The sequence below is a fragment of the Chelonoidis abingdonii genome, chromosome 7 (genome assembly GCF_003597395.2).
Source record: "Chelonoidis abingdonii isolate Lonesome George chromosome 7, CheloAbing_2.0, whole genome shotgun sequence".
In the NCBI taxonomy this organism is placed as follows: domain Eukaryota; kingdom Metazoa; phylum Chordata; order Testudines; family Testudinidae; genus Chelonoidis; species Chelonoidis abingdonii.
The window spans coordinates 11781825-11809125 of NC_133775.1; the positions used below are offsets into that span (position 1 = coordinate 11781825).

General features: G+C 43.5%; 3 protein-coding genes across 5 annotated transcripts in view; 2 read left to right on the plus strand and 1 right to left on the minus strand.

Moving 5' to 3' along the window:
• The window catches only part of LOC116817911 (protein zyg-11 homolog B-like), a 20949-nt gene extending 15057 nt beyond the window's left edge, over window positions 1-5892 (plus strand). Inside the window, exons 13-14 of the mRNA XM_032768414.2 lie at window positions 2322-2419; window positions 4531-5892. Of these exons, the coding sequence (XP_032624305.1) occupies window positions 2322-2419; window positions 4531-4721 (289 nt within the window). The 3' untranslated portion in view covers window positions 4722-5892. The remainder of the gene's footprint in view (window positions 1-2321; window positions 2420-4530) is intronic.
• Window positions 5893-6706: 814 nt separating this feature from the next.
• On the minus strand, window positions 6707-19239 carry ECHDC2 (enoyl-CoA hydratase domain containing 2). Of its 2 annotated transcripts, XR_004372042.2 has the most exons (11): window positions 19082-19239; window positions 16383-16450; window positions 14891-14978; window positions 14245-14331; window positions 12784-12876; window positions 10726-10782; window positions 10133-10320; window positions 9906-10023; window positions 8776-8826; window positions 8411-8458; window positions 7381-7419 (listed from the first exon to the last, which is right to left on the minus strand). XR_004372042.2 is itself a non-coding variant. In XM_032768417.1 (10 exons), the coding sequence occupies exons 1-10, from the start codon at window positions 19218-19220 to the stop codon at window positions 7342-7344; spliced, it is 897 nt and encodes a 298-aa protein (XP_032624308.1). In that variant the 5' UTR covers window positions 19221-19239; the 3' UTR covers window positions 6707-7341. The 2 variants fall into 2 exon arrangements, 1 of the variants encoding a protein (XP_032624308.1); XM_032768417.1 differs by lacking the exon at window positions 9906-10023 and having other exon boundaries at window positions 6707-7419.
• Window positions 19240-24456: 5217 nt separating this feature from the next.
• Window positions 24457-27301, plus strand: part of SCP2 (sterol carrier protein 2) — a 52577-nt gene continuing 49732 nt past the window's right edge. For both annotated transcript variants that reach the window (XM_032768409.2, XM_032768410.2), the window contains exon 1: window positions 24457-24555. In XM_032768409.2, coding sequence (XP_032624300.1) covers window positions 24505-24555 — 51 coding nt within the window. In that variant the 5' untranslated portion in view covers window positions 24457-24504. The remainder of the gene's footprint in view (window positions 24556-27301) is intronic.

The following is a 27301-nucleotide window of genomic DNA, read 5'->3' on the forward strand; positions in this document are numbered from 1 at the left end:
CCCCCCAGGGAAAGGGTTGGGGAGACCCGGGAGAGTTGATCAGGTACTCCGAATCCTGACTGGTGGCAGCGAGATCAGATCCAAGCTGATAATAAGCTTGGGGGAGGTTCATGCTAAGCACCCAGATTTTGGACACTAAGGTCCAAATTTGGGACAGGAGGCTTACGACAGAGAGTGTCCAGTACTACCAGATGTTTCAGGGGAAGTTGCAAGATACTCCATAGCTGAAAATTTATAGAATTGGGCTGTTAAAGGACACTTTTGCCTAACTTCTGTCAGTTAGAAATTGGCTTAAATCCTGAAGCATGTGGCTTTCTCTTTTTAAAATAATAAAAACCACCATAACCTAATGTAATTGTGGATGCTCCCATTAGCTATATGGCTGTCTTAAAGCTTTATAAATCCTGCCAAGGTGTTGGCCTCTTATGAATGAGTTCCATAGGTAACTCTTGTGGAGGTGTTTTTAAAATTTTCCTTGAATTAGTATTAAACGTAATGTTTTTCAATTTTGTCCCTTTTTTTCTTATTTAGAGTATAAATGGGAACGTGATTTTTTCCCCCCATATGCCATTAATTATTTTATATAGCTCTATCCCTTCTTGTTCATCTGCAATCTAAACTAAACAATCCCAATCTCTTTCCGTATGGAAGGCTTTCCATGCCTTTCATCACTTATTACCTATTTACAGAATCATATAAATGTAGAGTTAGAAGGGACCTTGAGAGGTCATCTAATCCAGCCCCCTGTGCTGAGGCAAGACCACGTAAACTAGACCACTCCCGACAGGTGTTTGTCTAATCTGTTCTTAAAGACCTCCAACGATGGGGATTCTACAGCCTTCCTTGAAAGTCTATTCCAGAGCTTGAACTATCCAAGTTTTTCCTATCTAACCTAAATCTCCTTTACTATAGATTAAGTCCATTACTTCTTGTCCTACCTTCATGGACATGGAGAACAATTGATCACTGGATAGCTCAGTGGTTTGAACACTGGTCTGCTAAACACCCAGGGTTGTGAGTTCAGTCCTTGAGGGGGCAGGATCTGGGGCAAAAATCAGTACTTGGTCCTGCTAGTGAGGGCAGGGGGCTGGACTTGATGACCTTTCAGGGTCCCTTCCAGTTCTATGAGATAGGTATATCTCCATGTATCATTGTAACAGCATTTAACATATCTGAAGACTGTAATCAGGTCCCTCCTCTGTCTTCTTTTCTCAAGACTAAGTATGTCCAGTTTTTTTTAATCTTTCCTCATAAATCAGATTTTCTAAACCATATGTCGTTTTTGTTGCTCTTCTCTTGACACTGTTCAAATAGTCAGTATCTTTCTAAAGTGTGGTGCCTAAAACTGGACACACTAGTGCAGCTGAGGCCTCACTAGTCCCAAGTGTGGTAGGACAGTTACCTCCTGTGTCCTACATATAGCCTACATTCTCTGTATTTCAGTCTTCACATCATGATTTGAAGACTTCAGTAACTCAACCAGAGGTTAGAAGTCTATTGCAGGAGTGGGTGGGTGAGGTTCTATGGCCTGCAGGAGGTCAGACTAGATGATCATGCTGATCTCTTCTGGCCTTAAAGTCTGAGTCTGTGTGACACTTCCATTAATTCAGCCCAGAATATTAGGCTTTTTTGCAACTGTGACCACATTTAGACCACATCTGGATCACATTTCCTTAGGGTTTTTTTTATAAGACTGTCACATGGGACTGTGTCAAAAGCCTTACGATAAAATCAAGAAGTATCATGTCTGCTTTCCCCCCACATCCACTACACCAGAAATTATGTCGAAGAGGGAAATTAGATTGGTTTGGCACAATTTGTTCTTGTCAAATCCATGTTGGCATTTACTACTTACCCTGTTATTCTCTATGTGCTTACAAATCAATTGTTTAATAATTAATTCCAGCATCTTTCCAGGTGTCAAAGTTAGGCTGACTGTTCTGTAATTCCCTGGGTCCTCACCCATCCTCCATGAGTTCCAGAAGATAATTCTTTATTAAATACTTTTATTGCTGCTGCTGCTGTTAGAGAGTGACTAGAACTAGCCACAGTATCCCAGAGGAGGGTCTACCATTGACTTCCATAATGGTATTACAGTATCTTCAGTAGTACTTTCCTATCCCTTTTGATACACAGCCTCCCTCTTTAGTCACTTTTTTGACTGCCACACTTGAGTGTTTCCTGGGTGTTTAATGCAGAATCCAACACCGTGTATGAGAATACCTAAAGCTTACTGTGTTGAGACAGCATAGTTACTCTGAAATAAAGGTATCCAGTATCCCCATGACTTCACCAAATATATTTCTCTTTTTAACCCATAGATCCTTGAATCCTTTCTATCCATTACTTGACTGCTTCACGATATCTGGGGTTCAGCTGTGGGCAGTGTGGGCTATGCAGCATGTCTGCTGCAAAACTCGTATGTATTCAACTTTACAGTTTAATCTTTTAATATGAAATTGGATGGTTCTCGTGTTCACTCATAAGCCTGTTGAATAAGTACATCAAAGTTTAAGTCATTCTTTGCTGACCTCTTACTCATATAGGGATTACGTTGGATATTAAACAGTAGTCTCATTACATTCAATGACTCAAAACATTGTAACAACCTGAGATACAGTTCCTTGGTTTTTAAACTGATCTGTGTTTGGCAACAATAGGGTAGTAGGTAAAATGGCTGGTCAGGATGAATTTGTCTTCTGTATAAATCTCACGAGTAAGGCTACGTTTTAGTCACAAGTATTTTTAGTAAAGTCATGGATGAGTCATGGGCAATAAACAAATATTCACAGGCCAGTGACCTGTCCCCTTCTTTTACTATATACCCCTGACTAAATCTGGGAGTGCCTGCTGAGGGGGTGGCGGGGCTGGCTCCAGGATGCCCGCTGGTGCTGGGGGTGGAGGGCTGGTTCCTGGGTGCCCACTGGAGCTCAGGGGTGGGGAGCGGCCCAGGACCACTGTCAGGGGCCTGCCAGGACTGGTGCTGCCACTACTGTCGGGGTGGCCCGAGACAGCCAGCAGGAGCCTGCTGGGTTTGCCGCTGTCACTGCTGTTGGGGCAGCCCAGGACCACCGCCACTGGCGGGGGACCGGTGAGGCTGCCCCCAGGCAGACTTGCTGTCAGGCACATGTGCAGGCTGCAGAAGTCATGGAGGTCCCAAAAGTCACGGAATCCGTGACTTCCGTGAGAGACTCACAGCCTTACTCATGAGTAAGTAATGCAATTCTGCAAACAATGTATTCTCTTTAAATTGAAAAAACAATCCCATAGAATTTACAGATGTATTGTAACTAACACGTCTCATTGCTGCTTGCTTTGGTTTTTTGTTAATGTGCACATGTGCGTGAGAAGTTGATGGATGTGTCATCCCTACTCACCCCATTGCTTTTGGGACTTTACTGTTCTGCTCCTGAGCATTTCCTAAAGTGTTTTCCAGACCATCAAACTAAATGGCAATTTTTATGAGGAATATTTCTGTGTAAGGGAGCAGTTCCCAAAAGTACTTGGGTTGTGTTCATTCTGATATCCTAAGTGTTTGGAAATTATTATAACGTTTGGCAGCTACACCAAGTTTCTACCTTAAAGCAGGGTAATATCAGAATACTTGTTCTCAGGATATATGAGGTAGGATCTATGCCTACGTTATGCTGTAGGGGTTGAAAAAGAGGGTATAATTGGAGCTGCTATTGAGCCAGTTCCCCAGCATGGTGTCTGTGGCACCGTTCTGTTGGAGGTACTGTGTTTCAGAGGAAACTTTTTAAAACCGAAGTTCTGATCTTTTTTAAAAACGCTGTAGTCCTCTTCAGAATAGGGTTTTCCCTATTATTTCCTACAGTGTAAAGGTGGATGGTGTAATCCACACCTCTTCCTGCCCTAAACTGTTGCGTAGCATGGCTGTATGCCATATTCCACCTCAGGGGCGGCTCTAACAGTGTGGAGTGAAGTGGTCTGTAGTAGTTTATAAATTTGTAAAGAGTATTGTGAACTACAAAATCATTTATGTAATGTACATCAAATAATTAGACCCATGTATGATCACTGGGTGGCTTTAAAGAGCTTTACATTGTATAGTCAGCCAATCTGCATATGCGTGCACTAAAGTCACTGTCAAATTAGTAGCCTGTTTATAACTGAGTTTTTAATAAACTAGTTTGATTTCAAATCCTGTTCCAGTTCATTTAACTATATCTGGGAAATGTTGACCCTCCCCTCTATACTTAACAATTTTATTACTCTAAGGATGGTATTTCCAAAAGCACTTGGCGTTAGCATTATTCTGCCCTCATTGATGTCCTCATAAAAGGGAACAACCAATCCAATGCTGAGTGCTATTTAAAATCTTATCTAATATTGTGCATGTCAATTTAACTGCATCACTAATTATGTAGTCTAAATATTGGCTGAAGTCAGAGGCAGCATTAACTGAATTAGTTAACACTTTAATTTTTCTCCTAATGTAAGTTGTCATTTTGACACTCTCTTAGCAAAGTCCCTAATAAAGATGCACTTTCTCTCTCTCTCTCATTTCAGCTGCCCGGTATTGTAGCATGCTAATTGAAGAAGGTGGCTTGCAGCACTTGTATAACATCAAAGAAAACAATCAGACCGATCCAGCTGTCCTGCGAATCAACAGTGAGATACTAGACACTGTAGAGACACACATGATGTACTATGGGAGACCTAAATATTTAAAGAAGCCACAAACCAAATCAAATGGATAGCTGTAGATAACTCTAATTTTTCTTTGTTATAATCCTTCACTAACTGTACTGAGAGTATCTGGTACTATTGATCACTGCTTAAGATGGGCATTCCTGTAAGATTACTGCTGCTTGCACTGAGGAGGGCTTGTACAGCGAGTCCTCTAGGAATGGCTCGTTTTGTGACTTGACTTTTGAGGCGGGACATGAGGCTTTGGGATAGATTTTTAAAGGTATTTAGGTGCCTAAAGATGCAGATAGGATGTAGATTCTTATCTGCATCCTCAGTTACCTAAATACAGTTAAAAAACGGCCCTTCACCCCCTTCAGTTACTGTTTGGAAACTGCTCCCATTTGGTTTATCAGGCAGGGCTTGAACAGAACGCTATGTGCTTGCAAGTCAGCATTTTTACACTCAAGTCTTCGTGCTCACTTCTCACTGTGACCACAGTGTGTCAAGGGCCATCCCCAACTGAGTCTTCAAAGTCACTTGTAAGCTGTGTCCCTTTTCTAGTCTTGCCAACACTGGACCACTATCCTAGTCTTTCCATGTCGCATCAACGTTTGAAATGCTTTGTGGTGTAGAAAGGAATAACTGGATCAGCTCCACTAGAGGTATGCAATAGGAATAGGCAGGAAAAACTTTAAAAATTAATCAAAAGTTAGGAGTAGAGAGCTTCTGCTTGCCCACCAAAAAAACCCAAAACCAAACATGAAACTCAGTGCATAAGAAAATACCTGAGATTACCTGTTTCTAATACAGTACCCAGAATATTTGATCTCCTTACAGGCAGACTAATGGTTGCTTTAGTGTTTCCAAATTCTGTCTTTAGCAGTGCACACACTTTCCCACTGACTTTAGTGGGAGTGAAGTACAGGTCATGGGAGGGTAGAAGTTGACTGTGTTGTGCAGTGAATTATATCTCCAAAGAATTATAGTCCAAAATATCATCAACATTCTGTGTAAATCTAATTGCTATGAAACTGTAAATTTAAAACAACTATAATGGGAGTCTTCCAAAGGCTTTTTTTAAGTTTTCATACAATAAAATATAAAAAACAGGTCTAAGAACAGCATTTACACATGTATGGAAATTGGAGTTCTGTTGAAAGAAACGGAGACTGTGCAACATGCAAGTGTCTTGATTAAAGTGTAATTGTTGAAGTAAATGGTGCCATGAATTCAGGGTTCTATTGTTTCAGTGTTTCATAAGTGTCTTCTTTCTGGAAAGAAGATGTGGGTGAGGGCTGCTGAGAGGTTGCTCTGCGCTGCTGAGTACTGGGAAATTCCAGTGTGGTTTCCCTTCCCTTAATTCATTCCCCCCCCTCCTCCCTTTTTTTCTAAATTCACATCAAAGTGCAGTAAAAATTCATCACACTTACATGGGGATGCTGGATGTTTTACATGTTATCTTTATCTAAGGTAGTTAAATGAATTTTATCAGGTTTACTTGTCTCACTGTTTATATTTCAGGTGAGTCAACTTTCATTTTCAGATTGTTAGAAATCTAAGTAATGCAGCATTAGTAGTATAGAGCACTCTAACTGGTTTAATTTAAATTATTGAAGTCTTTCAATTGTTAAGAGTCTTTAAACAAACTTATTTGGGGGCACAGTTTTTAAAATTCCAGAGATCTGCTCCTAGAAGCTACTGTAGCAGTTTCAAACACCTAGCTCGGAACCAGGGAACTATCAATTTGTGAACTGTTTTTTTTGAAAGCCTTGTAGCTAGTTGCCTATTATTAACTATGTATTCCAGTTCTTGTCTCGGACTCCTAGAATTTAGTGACATGTACACTATATTTCTAGTTGGCAATTTCAAACTGAGTAAAGTAGTTTCAGGTACTACTCCTGCCCTGGCCAAGTTGATATTTTTTAAAATAGAAAAATGTTAGTGAAAATATTTTTTTTTAGAAAGGGAAGTATTTACATGGAAACTTCTGTTATAATATTACAGCAAGTTACTGGTCCTTGCCAGCACCAAGTACGTCACAGCAAATCACACAAAGAATTAAGGCACAGTTTATTTGTGGTTTACATACAATATAAAGAAGAAACAAAGTAACTTTGCATTCAAAAAAACTGGTAGTGAGTTCTGAAATTAATTTAGGGCTGATCCCATGACCAACAGCGATCTATGCTTTCCCTTTCAGGCCTGAACACCCACATGTACTAGGTATAAGAGGCTAGTCTGGGCATTAAACTTATTTACCCATTTGGCCTATCTGTTGTAGTTACAAGCAGGTATCGTGCCTACTTTAAAGGAACTGAGACATTCTTTCAGTTGGACCACTGTACTGGTCTTTCATTCACTGTGAACCTGGTCTGGATTTGGACCAATAGCAAAAGGCTTTGTCTCTCCTGACAGCTTAGTGTACAATCTCAGTCTCCCATATGATTTTAATCATTCATAGCCTTACTGTCTAAAAAGCCTTGTTTTTCTGTTAATGAAACTCTTCAATACCTTAATTATCCTTGTAAAACTGTCTTCTATGGAGTGTCCAGGACTGTAGCAGTGTCCAAGGCAAAGAATTAAGCTTGTAGAATTGAATATTTAATAATTTCCAATAAGTTTAAGGTTGCGCACCTCCATTTTACTTCCTAAAGAATCATGCCCTGGAATAAGAAAATCCTTGGAGCACTATTCCCCAATAAACTGAGGTGGACGTTTCTCTCTGAAGGCAGCCATTCCTTCCTGGCGGTCTCTTGTAGGAATATTCTGCATTAATATAATAAAAGCAGTTTATTTTGTAAAGTTAGGCAGCCAATACTGAATTGAAATCACTGTCAATATACTTAGAAGTAAAAGCTTTTATGGATATTAAATCACCATCTTGGAAGAAAGAAGGTCAACTATCACATCTTACAAGGAGGAAAAGGTTAAATAACTTTCAGTGCAGGGCACACCACTAGTACTAGATGCAGTCCAAATGGACAATGCCATTGAATTTAATGGCAGTGTCCTCCATTATGTATAGTAAGATCCATAAGCCCAAAATAACGCCTTTTGAGGATAAGAAAATATTCCACTGGAAGAGACGTCTTGCATGCTCCTGAAATATTGTGTTCAATCTAACCAGAAAACCTTCTGATACATACAGTACAACAGGAATCTAGTGTCCAACTCAGCCAGCTCCCAAATCACCACAATGCAAGGGCCCATGCTAGAAATTGTATACATGGGTACATATGGCTAAATCTAGTAAAACGTGCAATTCTTATTCAGTAAGATGATCAGGTTAGGGCCTTGATGGATCAAGTTCAGTCTGAGGCAGGTAAAGGAGTCCAACTAGCATTCAGAGGAACCCTGTTAATGGGAAGGTAAAACTTAAATCCATGTTTAAGGACTTGCCTATACAAGAAAATTATTGTGGAATAAGTCAGGGTGTGAATTTAAAACAGAACAGTTATGCTGCAAAGACGGCATGGACACTATTATTCCAGAGTAAGTATATACCTTTTTGTGATATAAGATTGATTCAGTTCAACTAATTCAGAAGTGGATTAGAGTAAGTGTCCATAGATGAGGTTACTGCAGGATAGTTATTCTGCAATAGCTACAATATAGACATGCGCTAAGGGACTTCAGTAAGTTTTCAAATGTTTGTATGATTTTAGCCATTAAATGCATTATCTCATGGAAGTTGAGGCTATTATAGTATTTAGGAAATGTACAGTGTGATTTAAAAAAAAAAATTAAGATAACATACCTGTACATAACACATTCCCTCAATAGCCATCCCCGATGCAATATCCACCTGAAGGGAAAAGTGATCTCTGAAGTACATAGCATTCAAACTGCAGTACCCTTGAGTATTTTCCATGATTAAATGTCAGAGTTAGTATTAAATTACTAACTCTAACCCTAGCATTACTGTTCTAGTATTTACAACTAACGTGGAGTCAGACTCCTGCTCTACCAAACTGTTAATTTTGTTCATGCCTCAGGAGTCACTTACAAAGAGACTGATCCCTTATTGAAAACAGGGATTAGAATCCATTTACAGAACTTTTTTTATGACTGTTCTAAACATTTTTACGAGTGGCTCTGCAATTTTTGAAAAAAAAAAGTTACCTCTATCCCTCTGTTTATTGCCAGTTTACCCATTTTCACAGCGATGGGAGCCTTTAAAACAAGAAAGATAACTGAAGTCACTTCAGTGTACACTAAAGTGCAGTAGTTCATAGCTTCCAAGGACAGAAGGGAGCATTGTGATCTAGTCTGACTTCCTATGTAACAGTCCATAGAACTTTCCTAAAATTATTTTTTCTTCCAAATAGGGCAGGGTAAAAAGTTTTGCACACACCCTTCAGCAAAAAAAAATAAAAATAAAAAAATAAAGATTTGGCAACGGCAAGACTTTTTAAATTCATGTTTAGGTCTTTTTTTGACAAGGAACTGCACCCCCCCCCCTTAAAAAATAAAAATTTTCATTTCAATATTTTCAAAACAATGTTTCAACTTCTGCCTTTTTTTAAAAAAAGGTCATTTTAAAATGGAGGAGTCTAAATTGTTTGTTTTGACAATCTGGAAATTTTGAAAAATAATTTTCAGTTTAACCCAAAACAGTGTTTTGGTTTTATTTTTTTGGAACTGTCAAACTGAAAAGTCAGTTATTCACCCAGCTTTTTCTAAAGGCAGGCTCTTGTCTTCAGGAGTTTGCAGTAAAGCTAATACTATATATAGCCAAAAAAGCTAAGACTGTCTACGGTTCATAACAGAATGTACTTTTAAGTATTCAAGCCAAAAAGTTTTCAGACTTGAGTGCCTAAATATGCATTCTTGCCTAAATATATGGCCTGTCAGAGCTAACTGAGCACTCATAGCTTGCACTGAAACAGCAGCAGTGCTAAGTACCACTGCACGACAAATTAGCAAGACAAAAAGCAGATTGCAAGTTATCACTTTTACGCTGGATGTGTACAGTGCCACCACTTTAGAGAGAGCAGTCCCAGTACAGTGTTATTTCAAACGGTGTATGATGATCATATGTGTTTGATGCACAGAATAATAATGTTCAATGTTCTAATGCTAAGGAACCATTAGTTGTGTCTCCTACTAGAAGTAAAATACAACAGCTAATGGAGTGGGAGAAGATGAAGGCTATTTTGATGGAGTCATTCAGATCCCATTCAGGAAAAGGAAACAAACAAAAAAAAACTGTTTCTCACACTAATTTCAATGGTCTAATGTTCAAAGCTTGCCTCCTTTTTGCTGGTGTAAGCAATGACAACTAGAGGTCTGATTGTTCCCACAAATCAACAGTAGATGTCTACATTGCATCATTTGCACATGCACTGAATTGAATCTGGGTTGAAGATTCTTTAAGAAGAATAAGGCCCAAGATTTTAATATTTCATAGAAAGAGGTAAGAAGCTAGCCATGTCCCACAAAGTAGCCAAAACATATAAGCCAAATAAACAATACTGACCTGAGGAAGAATTTCTTTAGCTAAAGTTAATGCTCTCTGGTAAGCAGCATCCCCTTCATCATTCTGTGGCACTGTGTGGTTTACTAATCCTATTGAGAGTGCTTGCTGTCCATCAATCTGTCTGCCAGTGAAAATGAGTTCCTTAGCAAGACCTATTCCAATACAGCGGGGCAGGCGTTGGGTTCCACCTTAAGACAATATACCACATTAGGGTTTTCTGAGAAACAAATAGCAAAAACCACTCGTGTGTTATCTGTTTATACATGTGAAAAACATGGTGTTTTAGAAGTACTATGCACTATAGCCTGTCAGCTGAGGAGCTCAACATTTCACACATTAAAGTCACAGCACCTCAGTGGAGTGAACATGTATTCACACATTGTATAAAGGGAAAAATGAAAGGGTGAAATAGTCTTCCTAAGATCACAGGAAGTCAGTAGCAGAGCTCAGAAACTCTGCAATTCTGACTCCCTGCTCCTTGCACTGGCTACTAGATAACACTTCCTTTGTATCTAAAAGGATTTTCAAGTACCCTAAAGTAAAATTCACATGGAGCTGTGAAAATATTAGAAGATTTAATGAAGATAGGTTACCTGCACCTGGAAGAAGTCCTCTGGTGGTCTCAATCAGGCCCATTTTAGCTGATGAAGCTATTTTTAAATAAATTTTTTTAATAAGTTACTTACTCATAACAGAAGATAGCTGTTAACATTACACTAAGATCATTTTCACTCGGATAATGCCAGTGGATGAATCCCACTAGAGCAGGGGTAGGCAATCTCTGGCACACATGCCAAAGGCGGCGCGTGAGCTGATTTTCATTGGCATTCACACAGCCCAGGTCCTGGCCACCGGTTCGGGGGGCTCTGCATTTTATTTTAATTTTAAATGAAGCTTCTTAAACATTTTAAAAACCTTATTTACTTTACATACAACAATAGTTTAGTTACATATTATAGACTTACAAAAAAAAAAAGACGTAAAAACGTTAAAAACGTATTACTGGCACACGAAACCTTAGAGTGAATAAATGAAGACTCAGCGCACACACTTCTGAAAGGTTGCTGATCCCTGCACTAGAGTCAATGGTGTGAAGTGGCTACATTCCTTTCACGCTAAACGTGCATCAGTTTGTATTGAAAGGTATCAAAAATGCAACTAAAATGAGTGTCACTGCAGTGATTAGTCACATTCTGCGATTTGTGTGGACTTGCTTATGACTGGGGCATGCTATTTGCTGAGCAAACTAGAGCTACGGATCTTGGCCTAAACACTTTTCTGACACACACACGTTTGTTCCACAAAAAAGAGAAATTTTGATGCCAGCTTTTGCTGAATAAAAGTCTCTCTGCCTATCTAACACCTTAGCACCAGCTGGAAAGTGATCTCTGTGCAAAGTTTATCTTTAGCATTCATTCTGTCTGGGCATCCTGCAGCTAGACTGTCCATTCTCAACTGAAGACCAGCCTCAAATGCTAGTTCTTGTTGAATTTTTTAAGACATAAGCTGTTTAAGACAAACAGCTTTGAGGTGTCTGTTGTACAATCAGAAAATTTATCTTTTAAAGGAGCATTAAGTTACCAAACTGCCGTTTTGGGAGATTTCAGGAATAAGATGGGCCAGGTTACAACATTAACTTCAGGTAGCCAGAGGATGGGTGCTACAGCCAACCAACCCCAGATACAAGTTAGGTGATGAGGAGCCTGGACATAAATATACTTTGTAGCTGACTGTTCTCAGGAAATTTGGCATTTTTTCCCCCAGGAAAAAGGGGACTAAGGGTGTAATATGAAGATTCAGACGGGAGGTAGGAATTAAAGCATTTTGCTAACTTTTAAAAAAAACTCACCCATTAAGTTATATGCTGTGTTTACTAGAGATATTAAACAATAAGAAGGAAATCTGGTAGCACTATGAGAGTTATATGGGGACACTTATTCCAAAGGCAGGGTGCACTGAAGAAGTTGTAGTACCTCACTGGACTGGGAGCCTCTAGAAGAGATTCTTACTCCCCCTGAAATGGATGCAAGTGGGGAGGTGGTTTTGGTTCTGTCTGGATTAGGCTTGGAATTAGCCTGAGATCAGACTTGTGCACACCAGGTCACTGGATGATAAAGTAAAACTGTCATAATTCAACTTGTCACATGATCTGAGATAATGGAGGTGTTTTGAAAAGAAATAGCAGCTCTCTGATCTTGTGCAAGTTACAAGTACATAGGGATGACCCGGTCCCTCTGTTGATGTACTTTCTAAAGGGTCTATTCTCATCAATGTGCAGGGACCTCACTGCTCAAAGTAGGTTAGACCAAACCAGAACTGATCAGTCACCCAATAAACCTGTTGTTAGTGGCCATTAACCATATACCCCTACCACCAACAGAAGATAAACCACTTCAAAGAGAATTTTAGTGTAACTCATATTGATACCTCATCTAAAATTGTTTTCCCTTTTAAACAAAAAACATTTAACTATTTGAGACAGCTGTATATCACCAAAATTTTAGGAAAGTGCCTATTCATTTCCTACATTACAGAAGTTCCTGTCTTAGCTTATCAGAAAGAGAACCAAACAGCCTTTAGCTTATTTTCTAATGTTGTTTAACTAAACCTAGTGATTAATTTAAATATCCCATATTTGGCAGTGCACATACCTGCTATTCGAAGATCACACGCTAATGCCAATTCCAATCCCCCACCCAATGCATAGCCTTCTATTGCAGCTATTGTGGGCATAGGCAGTGCAGCTATTAAAGACAAAACAGATTTGAAAGTTTAATTACAGGAGCCAGTTTTCAGTGAGTGTTTCATGTAATCACATTTCAAATGTTCAAAGTTTGGTACGATGCTACAAAGATTTCAGTAAGTCAAAAGGAACAAGGAAACTGTCTTCAAATGGTAAAAAGTTGTGCTTTTTTCCTTCCTCCTCCTCCTCTTTGAAAATAATTCCATATTATAAAGCACTGAAATATAAAACAAAGTTTGTTTTCCTCAAACTAAAGCTCTGCCTCCTTGAAATGGAGATAACTGGATGTTCACATTTAATATGTTACAATGAAACAGTCAATTAACAGATTCTACACTCTGAGTCACTCTCCATGTTCCATTTTATATGGCTACAAATGGTCAGTCCCTACTGCTGTCCAATTCAGCTGACCATTACATGCTGCATTTAGTATGTTTCTGAACATTACCTAAGCCTCCCAACACTTGTGAGCTAGGTGAGTATCTCTCCCATTTTAAAGTTGGGAAAACCAAGGCACCTAGTGGTCAAGTACGTCTTGCAAAGAACAAAAACAAATCGCACTGAGTGAACAGAAAAGTTGGGAACAGAATCCAGAAGTGTTATCCTGAAGTTCCTGGTTCTAACTACTCAACAACACTCCCTCAAATATCCCTTTGTGCTTTGTAACATGAAAGTCCCATATGGGTGCAGGTATTTTGGATAATACATTTATCTTCTTACTGTTACTTTGATTGATATGCTAGTCAGATTCATTTGTGTTTTAAACATCTAGCTAAAATATCTCCCTCCAGGAACAACAGAACAATTCATTAATACAAGAAGAGAACTGACTGTGCAAATTCACACTTCTTGTCTAAAAAGAGGTAAAATCTTCAGAGGCTAGTCCAACTAGATATTGACTCAGTGATCCAAGCTCCTTTACTATTCTACATAGGTTCTTGTATTACACCTATCCCTGTAGTATCTGAGCACCTTCCAGTATCACGCATTAAGTGACATGACTAACATCTGTCATGTCTGGTTCATTCTTTCATATCCTCTCCCACTGAGGGAGAACTCTGTGTGCTATGAAGTGGGTTTTTTTTGTTTTTTTGAAAAAAAAAAGAGTGTATTTGCTGCTCCCATTTCTCTTAGAGAACATAGTTCCAAGAGGCGCACCTTGCACTTGGAGCAGAAGATAGTCCTTAGTTCCTTAGACGGAAGTTCATTCCACAGTCTCAGACCAGGCCCCAAGAACCGTCTCTTGAATGGACGAGTTTTACCCTTTTAGGGGAGGTATCCTTATAAAGTTTCCCTGATATAGCACCACTGATTGCCCCCCACAGTGTGGGCCTATATAGAAATACATGTTTTATAACTGATCATTTACCAATTTCATCCATTAAACTTCTCAGCCTGTGAACAAAGTGTCCAACCTCTGTATCATTCATTTGTGCACGCTCCTTTAAGTCAGCACCTAAAGTGTGGAGGAAAACAAAGAATTCAGTGATAGAAGAAAGGTACCAGGCAGTTGAGCAGCAGTGCTTCATGTGACTATGCAGGAGAGTTAAGTTCAAAAGCAATCTTGGAATGCCAACTTTCTAGACTACTGGAGCTTAGGTGCGGCATCCCTGGAATTCAAGCATTCAGGCTTTAAGAATGGTTATGGAGTGCTCTCCTCTGTTGTTGTCTTTTTTAGACTGTGCTATGCCTAAGGAGGTTAAATCTCAAAATTCCAAGGTAGGGGCCCTCCTATGAGCAGCCGATGGGTCTAACTGGAAAGAAATGGTAATATAAAGAGAGAAGAGCTAGTCTTCAGGTGTAGCTTGCTCTGCCTGCTGAGGTCTCAATTTCTAAAGCAGGGAGTTACATATGCCTAGCCAGGACAAGGCAATGGTTTGTTCCGTCTTACCCCACAAAGTCAAACTGATTTCCTTAAGTTTGTTTTTACATCTGTTGCTTAGCAGTCTAATCTGTAGAACATAATTTGAAGGTATCTGTTTTTAATATCAAGTCACAGAACATTTGTTACATACCTGCACAAAACACGCCTTTTACTTCACTTTTAAACACTACCACGCGGATCCTTTCATCACAATGGAGACTTTCTAGAACTCTGAATAGCTAAGAGTTTAATCAAGAAGAGGAGTTAAGAAAAACAATGTGTCAAGCATCTCAATTGCTATGCATGTTTAAATGACTGAAGACCCCTATATTTTGATAAAAGTTTAATTTCCTTGTTCTCTGTGGGCATAAGGATCTCTTAGAAAGCCAGCCTCAAGGACAGTCCTTGCTCCACACATGGTTTCTACAAGCCTCTCCTGAAACTCTTAGGATTCCCCTCTTCTCAATCGCATCCACAGAGCTTTTCTGCATCCCTGACTGTCCTTCCTCTTCAGAGTTGCACAAGGCTTCCCCTGAAACAGGTCAGTCCCCAATTTGACCAGAGGGTTTGCTTATGACCAACACAAAGTCTCCATTCCCCAGGGACTAAGCTGCCTTTTGACTACTCCCAGCCTCTGCTGGCCTAGCAACAAAGGACATAACTAGTCTCAGAATTGGATCTCACACATGGTACCTCACCTCAGTAGGCCTAGACCATCAAGCTGAACCCAGCCCAAGCTGTTAGGCCCAAACAATGGACCTACATGGAGAGCTGCTTTGGGGTGAAGTTCTGATACCTTCCATACACCTTCCATTTGTTGATTCTGAAACCCAGTCCTACTGCAGGACAGATATTAAGGAAACCAAACACACAACTGGTTGTTAGTGAATGAACCTGTGTAAATTCACTGTTAGACTAACAGTAAATTGTATATTTGATTAAAATAAAATAATGTACTAGATACAACAAGGATTAGATTACCAATAGTAAATACCAGGGAGATTTCTGAAAGTAAAAAAGATGGGACCATTCTGAAGGCACATATATTTTTTGCCGTAACAATCATGACAGCATCTCTTTAAATGGAATCATTTAGTGTTGTTATAAAAGCCAGTCAAATCTTGCCCCCTATCCAGAAATATTTTTGATAGTTCAAAGTTCTCCTGTGAGGAAATTTACAACAATAAATGCTTGCTTCTTATTTTGGTGCATCTCTGATCTGTGAGTTCATTTTCCCTAGCTGGCAACACAACAGGCTCTAAGTTTTTCCTCTTTGATAGACAGTGGAAACCTGAGATCATGAATGCCCAGGAGCTCCTAGTGCCCCAAGATATGGGGAAAAGGAGACACTGCAGCTCTGGAAGGCGCATCCAACAAAAATGTAGCAGTGTCCCCATCTGTAAAATGGGAGTAACTATACTTAACCTATTGCCCAGCCTCTTTAGAGTGGTAAGAATTAGTTCGTATGTGTAAAGTCTTACATAGTATTAAAAAAAAACAAACCAAAATACAAAGTGATTGGGTGCTTAAGTTTTCTCTTCTGCAATTACTATGGCCATTTTACATCTACAGGATACATTTAGATACTGATCACAATTCTAAACAATAATTAGGTTTAGAGAGAGAGAAGCAGATATACTTACTTCATTAACAAGTACTCTTCCCAGTGAATTTCTGGCATGGGCTCTGTTCATCAGGACTTCAGCAATTCCTTTAGTAAAAAGAGACAATTTCAGTTACATTTTGCTTAAAGATACAATTTACATTTGACATGGCCAGTCTTCTTGGAACAATAGCCCCAAGTACTGTAACTCTTCTTTCCTGAGACTTTGTATAAAGATGTTTTAAAATATGAAGTCAGCTGCTTAAGTGAGTGAGTTTTAAATGGAACACTCCAGACCACATTGTGAAATTCAGTACTACAGAATCATTGTGAGGTTATATAATACTGCAAAAATGTAGATAAATAATCCTTTAACTTAAAAGTGGACCTCTTGCCCAACTTGGCAGTTCCAGGTGTTCTTTGCATTTTTTTTAAACCTAAGAACAGAATGGATCCATGTAACAGTTCCATTTTGCATGCTGTTCTGCCTTTCCCATACTGTCTTCCTGCTTGGATCAGCTGTTCAGGTATTTTCCTTAATGGAGAAAACCTTCTTCCCATACCTACTGCTTACAGGAGAAGAACAGCACAAACTGGACAATATCAGTTTAGGTTCACTGTCCAGAGCCATCTGGAAAATGCAAATCCATTTCTCATTAACTAAGCCTTTTGTGTAATCACTAGTTTAAGAATCAGGGGCCTTGTTCAAGGTTCTCAAGTCCAGCAAAAAAAGGCAACACATTGTCCCTAGAATATTAACATACAGCTTCTCCGTGGCATGCTGTTCTTGAAAGAAAAACAGCCTTAGAAGTGATGTGCTGTAGCGAAGCCAATTCTAAAGTTCTCACTGGTGCAGAACAGAAAGGGGACATGGGTTCCATTTCCAATACCTCACACATTCTGTGAGAGTGGGCATTAATAAACTTCTTCAGTTATTTACAGGCATTTCTATTGTGCTCATCACCTTCTGAGCATCTCATGAGTGAGAATGAATAGGTCTCCCATCATCACAGGATGTTGTGAAGTATCATCCCCATTTTACAGCTAGGGAAAGCGAGGCAGAGAGGTGAACTGACTTCCCCAAGGTTGTGCAGGAAACCTGTAGCAAAGCAAGAAATGGAAACCAGACCTCCTGACCCTACTCCTGTCCAGCTCCAAATTTGCTCTAATGATCATGTTGCTGCTGTATATGAAGAGTCACAACAAAATATATGATGTTGATATTTTCTACACTGCTGGAAGAGCTGTACATTTAAACCACTGCCTTTGTGACTGGCTGGTTGGCATGATATCACCATCGACCAAATGGAAGAGAAAAGTCAACTAGCAATAAAGATATGCAACAGCTGGCACAGGGCTACAACAGAAGCTAGCACTATGACAACTGTACAAAACCAAAACACTGCAGAAGACACTAGAGAACCTGTTTTGCAAATCCCAGAACAAGTTAACCTCCTTGAAAGCTTGTTGTGTTGACCCCATGGACAGGCACGTTACCTTATCTTCAAATTGACCTGCAACTTTTCTCCAACCCTAAGGTTATCCCACCTTTATTACTGTACATTACTGACATCAGGAAAAAAAAATAAACAGCGTGAATGTAGAGAACAGATTATTTATATTCAAGTTCATTGCATGCTTCCTGCACAGCTCTTTTCCTGGTGCCCATCTGTGGTGGGTCTTTGCAGTTGTACCAAGGAGCCAGCTGTGGACCAAATAAACGACACCATGTAGGACAGAAAGATTATAGAGAACTTAATGAAATTTGCAACCTGAATAATCACCTTAACATGGTGTTTTGAGCCCAAGCACAAATCAGTAAAGTTACAGCTGCACTATAGAAAAATGAACCTATCATGGGAGCTTGTTACAAGTCATTACTACCACATATATGTAGAACTTTCCAGTAGAGTAGCTGGATCTGAACAGTGTTTCAGCCAACTTCCTGAATTACACTGAAGTCTTGCCAAGTCCAGGATTTAAGTCCTGTTCAAGGTGACAGTTGGAATATGTTTTGTCCCTTTGACATAGGGTCAGGAGCTACCCATTTGTAACCAGATCCTCTAACATGGTTGCTTTTCAGAGGTAGATGTGAATTGTTTTTTGCCCCATCTCTGCTATCTATCTATAAATAAATAAATACATACAGTTTGACAACAGCTCTGGTACAATATTCCAGGTTCTGCTTTGTTACAGAACATACTGCCCACATGGCCCATACATAGTGTGTGGATAGGCCCAGCATGCATGAGAAACGGGTTCAAAATAAAGGCCAGGGCCCGTCTCTAGCTGGCCTAATGCTCGTTATAATTTGGCTGCTGTACAGTTTACTACTGCCTATACAGACCTGACAGGGTCAAATCATAATCGGGCACATGATTATTAGCAGCTGTTAAACTGGACTGTGTGTTTTGTAGGGTAGCCTGGGGCTTCCTCTGCTTCTGGATTGTTGCAACTCCCCTGGAGGATAGCCGCAGTTTCCACACTCTGCACATTTCAAGGGAAGATTTGCCAGCTACGATTTCGGGGTATGGAGGAGAAAAAGCAGAGTTACTTGGTGTAGCTCGGAAAACGGAGTCATTTTTGTGGGCCAAGACTTGAGTAGCGCAGGGGGAAAGGGTAGGGGATGAGAGCTGATTCCCTGCAGCTACCTCCATTGTAGAGGAGGAAGCTGCCTGGCCAGCACCGGACTTTCTACTTCTTCCTCCCATGGGACTGGAGGGTCGGGTCTAGACTCACCGCTGCTTTCCCCGCCGTGCACATTGAGCAGGATCTCCTTCCCCCCAGACGAGGATCTCTTGCTGTGGCCGCCGGCCCCTCGGGGGTGCGGAGCGGCGAGCGCCCTCCACCCACACGCAGCTCTCCCCAGCCGAAGCATTGTGCTATTTTTCAAGGCTTTCAAAGCGATAGCGGCAGCTTCCTCTTGCACCTACCTCCAGGTTTGGGGAGCTCTGCTACGCCACCCTCTGGCGGAAATGCTTCCTGCAGCCTCCGGAGGGCAGGGGAAAGTAGGACCCACCAGTCTAGCAAAATTGCAACTGGGTTTGGCTCTGATTTAATAGGAGCCGAAGGCAAGACCCACTGTCCTACTGGGAGAAAGGGGGCTCAGAAAAAGTTGCTGATTTATTTAAATTATGGTGGGAAGCTACGATCAGAAATGGCAGGAAATACTGAGGGACTGCAAGGATAGGTGACGTTGAACTGTGTGGCTCAAAAACTTTTCTCTCTCACCAACAGAGACTGATCTAATAAAATATATCATCTCACCCACCTTGTCTCTCAGGTTCTATGAGAGGCAATTGCCATCTACAAAATCGATGGCTTTGATCCTGCCACCCTTTAAGCATTGCAGAGGTTCATTAAGGACTAAATAACTCATTTGCGATCAGAATTAATTAATTAATTTAGAAAGAATATGGAAGTTAATCCAGAAGGAAAAACTCACGGCATCTAAACATTTTTATAAAAAAATTTTAGTCTATTTCTGTCTGTGTGTAAGGAGTGATTAGCTGACATGAGAAACAAAAAGATCTACAATTTATCTGAAAAAAAAAAAAAAGCTAGTCATTTAGGCCCAGATCCTTAACAGTATTTAGGCACCTAACTCCCAAAGGATCTGAGTCTTAATCTCTTTGTGCTACTCCCCCATCTGCCAAATGGGAACAATAAAACTTCACATATGTCTTAATAATAAATAATAATAATATAGTATTATGTTGTGCAGATTCATTAGTGTTTGTGAGATGCTCAGTTGCTACAATGATGGAAACAACATAACTCCATTAATGCACAGGACTAGAAGCCAGGAACTACCTTTTTGTCATAGGATATGATTTACTCTTCATAATTTATAGGGGAACAATACCACCCTGAGTTCCAATCTTACATCTGACTTCTTTTGTGGGCTTGAATAATTCACTTACCCTCACTGCCTCAGTTCTCATATAAAATAGGGATATTAATACTTACCTACCAACACAGGTGTGTGTTGATTAATTAACAAATATCTGTACAGTGCTAAGCATGATATTAATTATTATTATTGAGGAATGTATCAACTGTACAACACAACTTTTCAGAGCTGTACAATTAATATCTGAAAATGTAATAATTTGGTAATCTGGCTATCCATTTTTTTCTAGGGACATTTCTGCCAGACTTGCTATTTGAATTTGACAATAGTTACAGATTGCAAAAGGCTCTTTAAATTTCCTTGTTAGAGCTATTTTGCAGACCTCCACCTACTCTACTGGAAAGTTCTACATATATGTGGTAGTAATGACTTGTAACAAGCTCCCATGATAGGTTAGTTCCCATGGGAGCTCATGGAATATAAATTGGGCTCACCCTTTATCCTTTAATTCTAAAACTCAGATTATGTCTTGTAAAAGACCCAAATTAATTTCTCAGATGTTAAAAGAAAATTCTAATATTACTGTATTAGGCTTTGATGCTGCAATGAGACCTGCATGAGTAGACCCTTGCAGTCACATGGAGACCCTCTGAAGTCAATATGGTTCTGCATGGGTGCCAGGATCTGCCCACACAAAACAGTTTGCAGCTTCAGGGCTTTTGTAGCATGAATGCGTATCTTTATATATCGGTTAGGTTCTTGTTTGGATAACTTTTTTACTTACTTCCAGTTATTAGCACAGGCGTGGGAATAGTGATGGTTAGTTAAGTGCTGGTTTCATCAGACCAGCAGCGGGGGAATTTGATACATTATTTTCAGGTATGTCACACCAATACAGTGACTTAAAAAAACCTGAAGGATAGAGTGCTGCCATTTAACAATATTTTATAGTATTCAGAATCTAATTATAATCAAATTAAATCTATCCATCTATAGCATTTGTAATGCTTCCATCCCTATAGGAACTATAGTGGTATATATGATACCTCCCCAGGCCATTCCTTAACGTACAGTCCCCACAAGAAATACTCAGTAAATAAGGTGAGATCTCTTTAAAGTCATGAGTTCTCACTCTCCATTTGTCAGATTGATCTTATACATATTTCTCACACACGTACCTGTTTTTAGAATCTAGTGATTAGTGCAGGAGACTGCAAATCAGGACCCCTAGAATCTAATCTTGACTTTGCTAATAGTTTATGGGTTTTTTTTATTTACAATTCTGATGCTTTGAAAATTGATCCAGGGTTGAATATTCCCATTTTGATCACCCCATACCCACCTTGACCTCCTTTCAGTTGCCAAATACTCCCAGTCCCTCACAGTGGTAATTTTCATCTCACTTATTAGAGTCCACCCCTAAATGGTTCTTTCAATGGCTCTGTCTGCTACTCTCATCTCTCTCCAGCCCAGATCCTGCAACTGATTCTGAATGGGTCATCCCGGCACCCAGGAGGAATGCCAGTGAACTCAACAGAGGTCTATGGGGACTTGGTTGCAATATGCAGGCCCATAGATGCAAAGGTCACAGCACTTTAACACCCTGTAGTCTGGAACAGATTTATTTATTTATGCCGGGGGGGGGGGAGGGGGGAGTGTTAAAGAAGGAAAGGAACTTTCCATTCAAGTGAAAAGAAAGCTCCTCTTCCTGAAATAACCCCTTGTTGATTCCCCCACCAGGGCCCCCTCAGGCCCAGCTCACTAATTACATGCATCTGTCCTTACAGCTGTGTGTGACTACTAAACAGAACAAGCGGAAGAGTCTTGATTTGGTGGAGCTTTGCTAGCACGCTGTCTGGCCAGGCCAGCAGAAAACTCCCTCTCTTGTGCTAGGCAGGGCACCCTTCACAAGTGAATGACCCTGAAAGCTGCAGGCTGCCTAGCTTATCCCCTCACTTCATTGGCAACACTGACATCCTGCGTCGCCAGGGTCACTGAGCCAGCTGCCAGTTGCCACCTTTGGCCAGTATTGGGTTTACCATGGCGCCAGTGGCTCATAGTGCCAGGCCCAGAGTCAGAAGAAGAAAGCTACACCACCCTGTCTCTTCCCACCTGTTCTGCCCCATCCCCACCCCACCCCCACCCCTTCCCCCCAAGCCTCCTCCCTGAGCCAGGTGTCCCAGGGGACTGCAGCAGCTTGCGGTATCCCCTTGGCAGAAGCTGGGGCTCCCCTGTTAAGCAGGCCCATTGAACCGTCACCCTGACAAGCCCTTCCTCCCCTGCATCTGTATTACCCCGATGAGCTCCCGCGGACACTCTCCCCACTAAGCCCCAACCACCTGCACCTGGACCCCCACCCAGATGAACCCCACGTCCCTTGCACCTAGAGCCCCCCTGCTGAGCTCAAACACTTTCACCTGGATCCCCTGCAGATCTGGTGACCAGATGTCCTGATTTTATAGGGACAGTCCTGATTTTGGGGTCTTTTTCTTATATAGGCTCCTATTACCCCCCACCCCATCCCGATTTTTCACATTTGCTGTCTAGTCACCCTACCTGCAGAGTCCCATTGACCCTGCACCTGGAACCCTCAATGAGCTTCTGTGCATCCAGATCTCCCACTGAGCCAGCCGCACCCATATTGCCCCACAGAGAACTCTCTTACCTCCACCTAGATGCCCCCACACTAAGTCCCTCTGCACTTCGATCCTGCTGCTGGGCTGAGCCTGTTCACCCACACCTGATGCACCTGGCTTGGGGGGTAGTGCCCAAGGCTGTTTCTGGGGCAGGCCTGGTCCTTGCACTGTCAGGGATGGGTGCAGCCTCACTGCCGAGTCCCTGTCCGGGGTGGGGGTTGGGGGCTGCTGGGTAATCTCCCACCTCCATGTAACCAGTAGCCTGTGCTCCCCACTGCCATTTTGGAGCCTCCACATTTATTTATTGACAAAATTTGCAGAATTTTAAAATATTGTGCACAGAATTTTTAATTTCTGGTGCAGAATCCCCTCAGGAATATGGGATACTGTGCAGCTGTGATGGTGGGACTGTGAGGAAGGTGGTGGGCAGTGGGGAGGTCTATGGGTGGGGGGCACTGGGCGAGCGGTGTGATGCGCAGGGTGCTGTGCAGTTGTGGCGGGAGGCCAACAGGGGAGGTCTCTGGGAGGGGTGGGAACTAGGCATAAGGGTGGGTAGGGTGACCAGATGAGATGAAGAAAATATCAGGACACATGGGGGGGTGCAGGGGTGGGGGTGTCTGCTGGCAGAGCAAAAAAAAAACAAAAAAACCCCCAAGCGCTGCCGGCGGAGCGAAATATCGGGACAAATTAGGGTGGTTGTTGGGATGCAGGACAACCACCCAAATATTGGCACAGTCCCGATTTTATCGGGACGTCTGGTCACCCTAAGGGTGGGGCACTGGGCAGGGAGTGGTGTGGTGCCAGCCCGGCCTCAATGGGAAGGGGCACGCTGGCAGCACAGGGCTGGGCAGGCCGGTGTGTCTGACAGCCGCAGGTTTGTAAATGGTGCCCTCCTGCTGGGCTGCTGCCGCCCCGCTGTGCCTCATTGCCCCCAGCCCGCCCTTCAGGCTGGGGACTGACCACCCCGCCCCCTCTGCACCTTGCCCCCGGGAGCCCACAAAAAGTTAATGTGGCCCTGCCTCTGGGAGGTTAAACATTAACAGCGGGCGCCGGGCGGCGCAGACCAGCCACCCCGGTCCCCTCCAGCGTTCACAGCCCAAGGCCCCGAGCCTGCCCTTCGCGGAAGGCGGCACGCGCCACGGCCGGCGGTTAACGCTCCTCACAGGGCAGGTGGCCGCCGCGGGGCCGGTCCCGGGAAAGGGGCTAGGCAGCCGGACACCAGCGCAGCCCTCCAGCCCCAGCTATCGGCCTTGGTTGGAGCGACCCCACCAGAGGCCCAACCCCCATGGGCCCAGTGGCCAGATCCGCCTTGTGGCGGTGCCGGTCTGGCTGCGGCTCCAACTGCCCTTTCTACCACTGACCCCGAGGAGACCTCGCCCTCCTCCCGCCCGCTTCCCTAATGTAAAGCCGACGAAAGAGACAAGTGGCGGCAAGGAAAGCCCGGGTTTGTTATAAGGGCGCTGCCCCTTTAAGAGAAGGGGCGGGGGGAAGAGGCAGGAGAACTGAGTCTGCCCCCCCCTTCCCACCTCGTCCCCGACCTTTGGCTCATCTCGCCCGGCAGTAAGGGGCGTGGCTGCGGGATTGGGCGACCAGTCCTCCCGGCTAGCTAGCGCCCGCCTCCTGTTCGCCCAGGGGCGGCTCGAGAGCGCGCGCGCTCCTCTCAGAGCGGCAGGATGGCCCCGTTCGGCAGGAGAGTGTTTGTGGTGGGAGTCGGGATGACCAAGGTACTCAGGGGGCCCCGGCTTCGCCCCCACCCTAGGGACCCTGCGCCTCCTCCGGGCGCCTATCGCGTGCGTCTCTGCCTCCTTCTCTGAGGGGCTCGGGGGAGCTGTGTCCGCCCCAGCGCTCAGCCGGCTCTGAGGCTGGACAGCGGAGATTGTGGGGTGACTGGCGCCGCTGTCACCCTCCGCCTTTCCCGTAGGGACGCGGCCCACTCCCCCGCCTCACAGCGGGTCCCTGGGTCCCTAATTATGGAGCTGCGCCTCTCTGCCGTGGGTTGTACCCGCTACCCGTCACCTAATATCTGGGCTAGAGTTACCAGATAGCAGGGGTGAAAATCGTGTGTGTGTGTGTGTGTAAAACACAGCCCCGACAATCTGGGCACAGGATGGTTCCCTTCCCCCATCCCTGACTGCGCAGAGGGGGCGAGGCTTGGGGCCAGTTCCCTGTGCAGCAAACGGCTTGAACTCTTCTTATGCTTCAGCCTCATGCCTGTCTCCCAGAATGGTTTTAGGCATGGCTCTTCTGCACCTGCCTCCAAACTGTCCTGATTAATAGGTGGCCCTCCCAGGGCCGGCTTTAGGCCAATTCAACCAAGGTGTGCCAGGGTGGCCCGGCTTCCCCAGGGGTCAATTTAAAGGCCCTGGGGAGCCCCAGGCCCTTTAAGTTGCCACCAGAGCCCCACTGCTGGAGCCCTGGGGTAATCCTTTAAATAGCCGCTGGAACCCCACTGCTTCTCCAAGGCTCCTTCAGCTATTTAAAGGGCTGGAGCAGTAGAAGCAGGGGAGCCCTGGGCCCTGTAAATAGCCCCCAGAGCCCTGGGATATTGGGGGGCTCTGGGGGTTATTTAAAGGGCCGAGGCTCCAACTTCCTCTGCCACCCCAGTCCTTTAAATAGCCCCCGGAGTCCCACCGCTTCCCCAGGGCTCCGGAGGCTATTTACAGGGCCAGGGTGGTGGAAGCAGGGGAGCCCCGGGCCCTTTAAATAGCCCCCGAGCCCTGGCTGCTGCTGCTGCTACCCCGGTGGGGGAGGGAGAAGGAGGGAGCACTTAGCGTGCAGGGTGGGCTATACCCCCTGCCCTGGCCGTGGCCAGCCCCTGCAGCACCCCCTGCCCGCAACCAGCCCATCTCCAGTCAGTCCTGCACACCCACCCTGCCCATAGCCAGCCTCTGTCTCTAGCCAGCTCCGCACCCCCTGTCCTGCCCTGCCCGCACCAGCCCTGCATTCCCTGCCCTGCCCGCAGCTAGCCCCTGCCGCACCCCCTGCTCTTCCCACACCAGCCTCGCACCCCCTGCCCTGTCTCTAGCCAGCCTCTGCCGCACCCCTCTGCCTGAAGCCAGCCAGCCCACCCCGCACACCCCTCTCTCTAGCCCGCATAGCAAGACCCTACCTCTAGTCAGCCGCTGCCCTGCCTCTAGCCAGCCCCAGGTCCACTGGTCCCCTGCAGTTCCCAGGGCAGTAACCCTGCATACCTGCTTCAATGAGGGGGGCAGGGAGCAGCTGGGACCCACACATGTGCACACCCTAGGGTGACCAGATAGCAAGTGTGAAAAATCAGGACAGGGGGTGGGAGGTAATAGGAGCCTATGTAAGAAAAAGACCCAAAAATCAGGACTGTCCCTATAAAATCGGGACATCTGGTCACCGTAGCACACCCCCAGGGAGTGGCAGGGACCCACACATGTGAAACGGAGCTCAGTTCTAGTTCAGGCCCATCTTTTAAAAAAAGAACTTTAGGTAGGGTTAACATACATCTGTATTTTCCTGGACATATCAGGCTTTTTGGTTCTTAAATTTTCCTCCTGGGAAAATATGGATGTATGGTAACCCTATTGGTACAAAAAATACGTTATGTGGCACATCCCTTAAATCGGAACTTTTTATAGGGAACTGGTTGCTAAGAAATGAAAGGTGTTTTTTTTTTTTAGTCATCCCTGCCGGAGCCCCGCCAAAAATGTTCAAATTGGGCCCCGCGCTTCCTAAAGCCGGCCCTGGTCCCTCCTCCCCCAAAGGTGGAGCCAAGCATATTCCCCTCTTTTTGAGTTAGGGGTGCATATAAGAAAGGAATGTATTTTTCTGGATTTGACAAAATCTGAAGACTTTCTTTGGTGAGTTGATAACTGAAATGGCTCCACTTGCCCTTGTTAGAGATCCATTCACAAGTGGCTAGTCCTCAGGAATAGACCATCCAATGCATTTTTGGAAGAAGTGCTTTAAAACTTGTTAATTTGCATGTGTAGTAAAATATATAATCTTTTCCAATTAAGCTACTGCTTGTGGCACTGTAGAGAAGTGGAACTCCATAGTGCAGGAATGAAATATTTTCTGTATCTACAGTAACTGAATGTAAAACCTATGGGGCTATTGGAAAAAACGTAATTGCACACCTCCATTGTTTCAGAGGTTTAGACTTTTGTTTACACTTAAACCTCTACAGTGGCACTGCTGTAACACTTCAGTGTAGACCAGGAATCGGCAACCTTTGGCACGCAGCTCGCCAGGGTAAGCATCCTGGCAGGCCGGGCCAGTTTCTTTACCTGCCGTGTCCGCAGGTTTGGCCGATCATGGCTCCCACTGACCGCGGTTGGCTGCTCCAGGCCAGTCGGGTGGCGGGAAATGGCACGGTCTGAGGGATGGGGTGGTCACTGCTTCCCGCAGCCCTTATTGGCCTGGAGCTGCGATTGGCCGAACCTGCGGACGCGGCAGGTAAACTGGTGATCCAGGAGTTCACATTTGTTACTGGATTGGCAG